This window comes from Manacus vitellinus, unplaced genomic scaffold, assembly GCF_001715985.3.
Source record: "Manacus vitellinus isolate BGI_N305 unplaced genomic scaffold, ASM171598v3 scaffold_2198_pilon, whole genome shotgun sequence".
In the NCBI taxonomy this organism is placed as follows: Eukaryota; Metazoa; Chordata; class Aves; order Passeriformes; family Pipridae; genus Manacus; species Manacus vitellinus.
Window position 1 is genome coordinate 1 of NW_021939543.1, and position 1,360 is coordinate 1,360.

Here is a 1,360-nt window from a genome sequence, read left to right on the forward strand (position 1 = left end):
TTTCCAGGTGCAGAAGGTGATGCCCAACGACAGCTTCTACTTCTCCATCGTGCGCGACCCGGCCACGCTGGGCGAATCCTCCTTCTCCTACTTCCGCGCCGCCGCCCCGGCCTTCCGCAATTCCCCCTCCCTGGACGCCTTCCTGGCTCACCCCACCCTCTTCTACCGGCCCGGGATCCGCGGGAATCACTACGCCAGGAACCTCCAGTGGTTCGACTTCGGCCTCCCCGACGATCCCAAGGATCCCCGGGAGATCCGGGAATCCCTGGAAAAGCTGGATCGCACCTTCTCCCTGGTCCTGCTGGCGGAAAACTTCGACGAGTCGCTGGTCCTGCTGCGGGAAGCCCTTTGCTGGCCGGAGGAATCCGTGGATACCTTCGCCCACAATTCCCGCCCTCACCCCAAGGAATCCCGGGGCGTCTCCTCATCCCAAGCCGAGCGGCTCCGAGCCTGGAACCGCCTGGATTGGGAGCTCTACTCCCACCTCAACCGCACCTTCTGGCGGCGGGCGGAATCCTTCGGCATCGCCCGGCTCCGGCGCGAGGTCCGGCGGCTCCGGGAGCGCCGGGAGAGCTTGGCCAGGAGGTGCCTGAGGGGAGGGGGGCCCGTCCCGGCCAAGGCCATTCCCGACGGGAGGCTCCGGCCTTTCCAGCCCCCCGGGGGAGGGAATATCCTGGGATTCTCCGTCCGGGCCGGGCTGGAGCCCGAGGAGCGGGAAAGGTGCGTCCGGATGGCGACGCCGGAGCTGCAGTACAAGGATCTGCTGGACAGGAGGCAGTTCGGGGGCAAAAACGACTCCAAGGGGGGATGAATTCCTGGTGGGAATTTCAGGAGAGCCCCCCTCGGGAATTGTGCCGGGAAATGGGGGCGGTACGATCCCGAAATCCCGCTGGGAATTCCCCCTGAAATCCTGACAGGAATTGGGGAAGTCCACCTGAAATTCTGCTGGGAATTCCCCTTTAAATTCCAGTGGGAATTGGGGAATTCCCCCTGAAATCCCAGTGGGAATTGGGGAATTCTGCCCTGAAATCCTGGTGGGAATTGGGGAATTCCACCCTGAATTCCCGGTGGGAATTTCGGGAGAGCCCCCCTCGGGAATTGTGCCGGGAAATGGGGGCGGTACGATCCCGAAATCCCGGTGGGAATTGGGGAATTCTGCCCTGAAATTCTGGTAGGAATTGGGGAATTCCCCCTGAAATCCCACTGGGAATTGCCCTTTAAATTCCAGTGGGAATTGGGGAATTCCCCCTGAAATTCTGGTGGGAATTGGGGAATTCTGCCCTGAAATCCCACTGGGAATTGGGGAATTCCTCCTGAAATCCTACCAGGAATTTGGGAGAGCCCCTCGGGAATTGTCCTG

The 1,360-nt window shown here is 61.5% G+C and overlaps 1 protein-coding gene across 1 annotated transcript; it reads left to right on the plus strand.

Annotated features, from left to right (window-relative positions):
• Positions 1-4: 4 nt before the first annotated feature.
• Positions 5-1,354, plus strand: LOC108639628 (galactose-3-O-sulfotransferase 4-like; the record flags this gene model as incomplete). Its single annotated transcript, XM_018072433.3, has 1 exon — positions 5-1,354. A coding segment is annotated over one exon (807 nt), but the record flags the coding sequence as incomplete, so codon positions are not given.
• Positions 1,355-1,360: the final 6 nt, after the last annotated feature.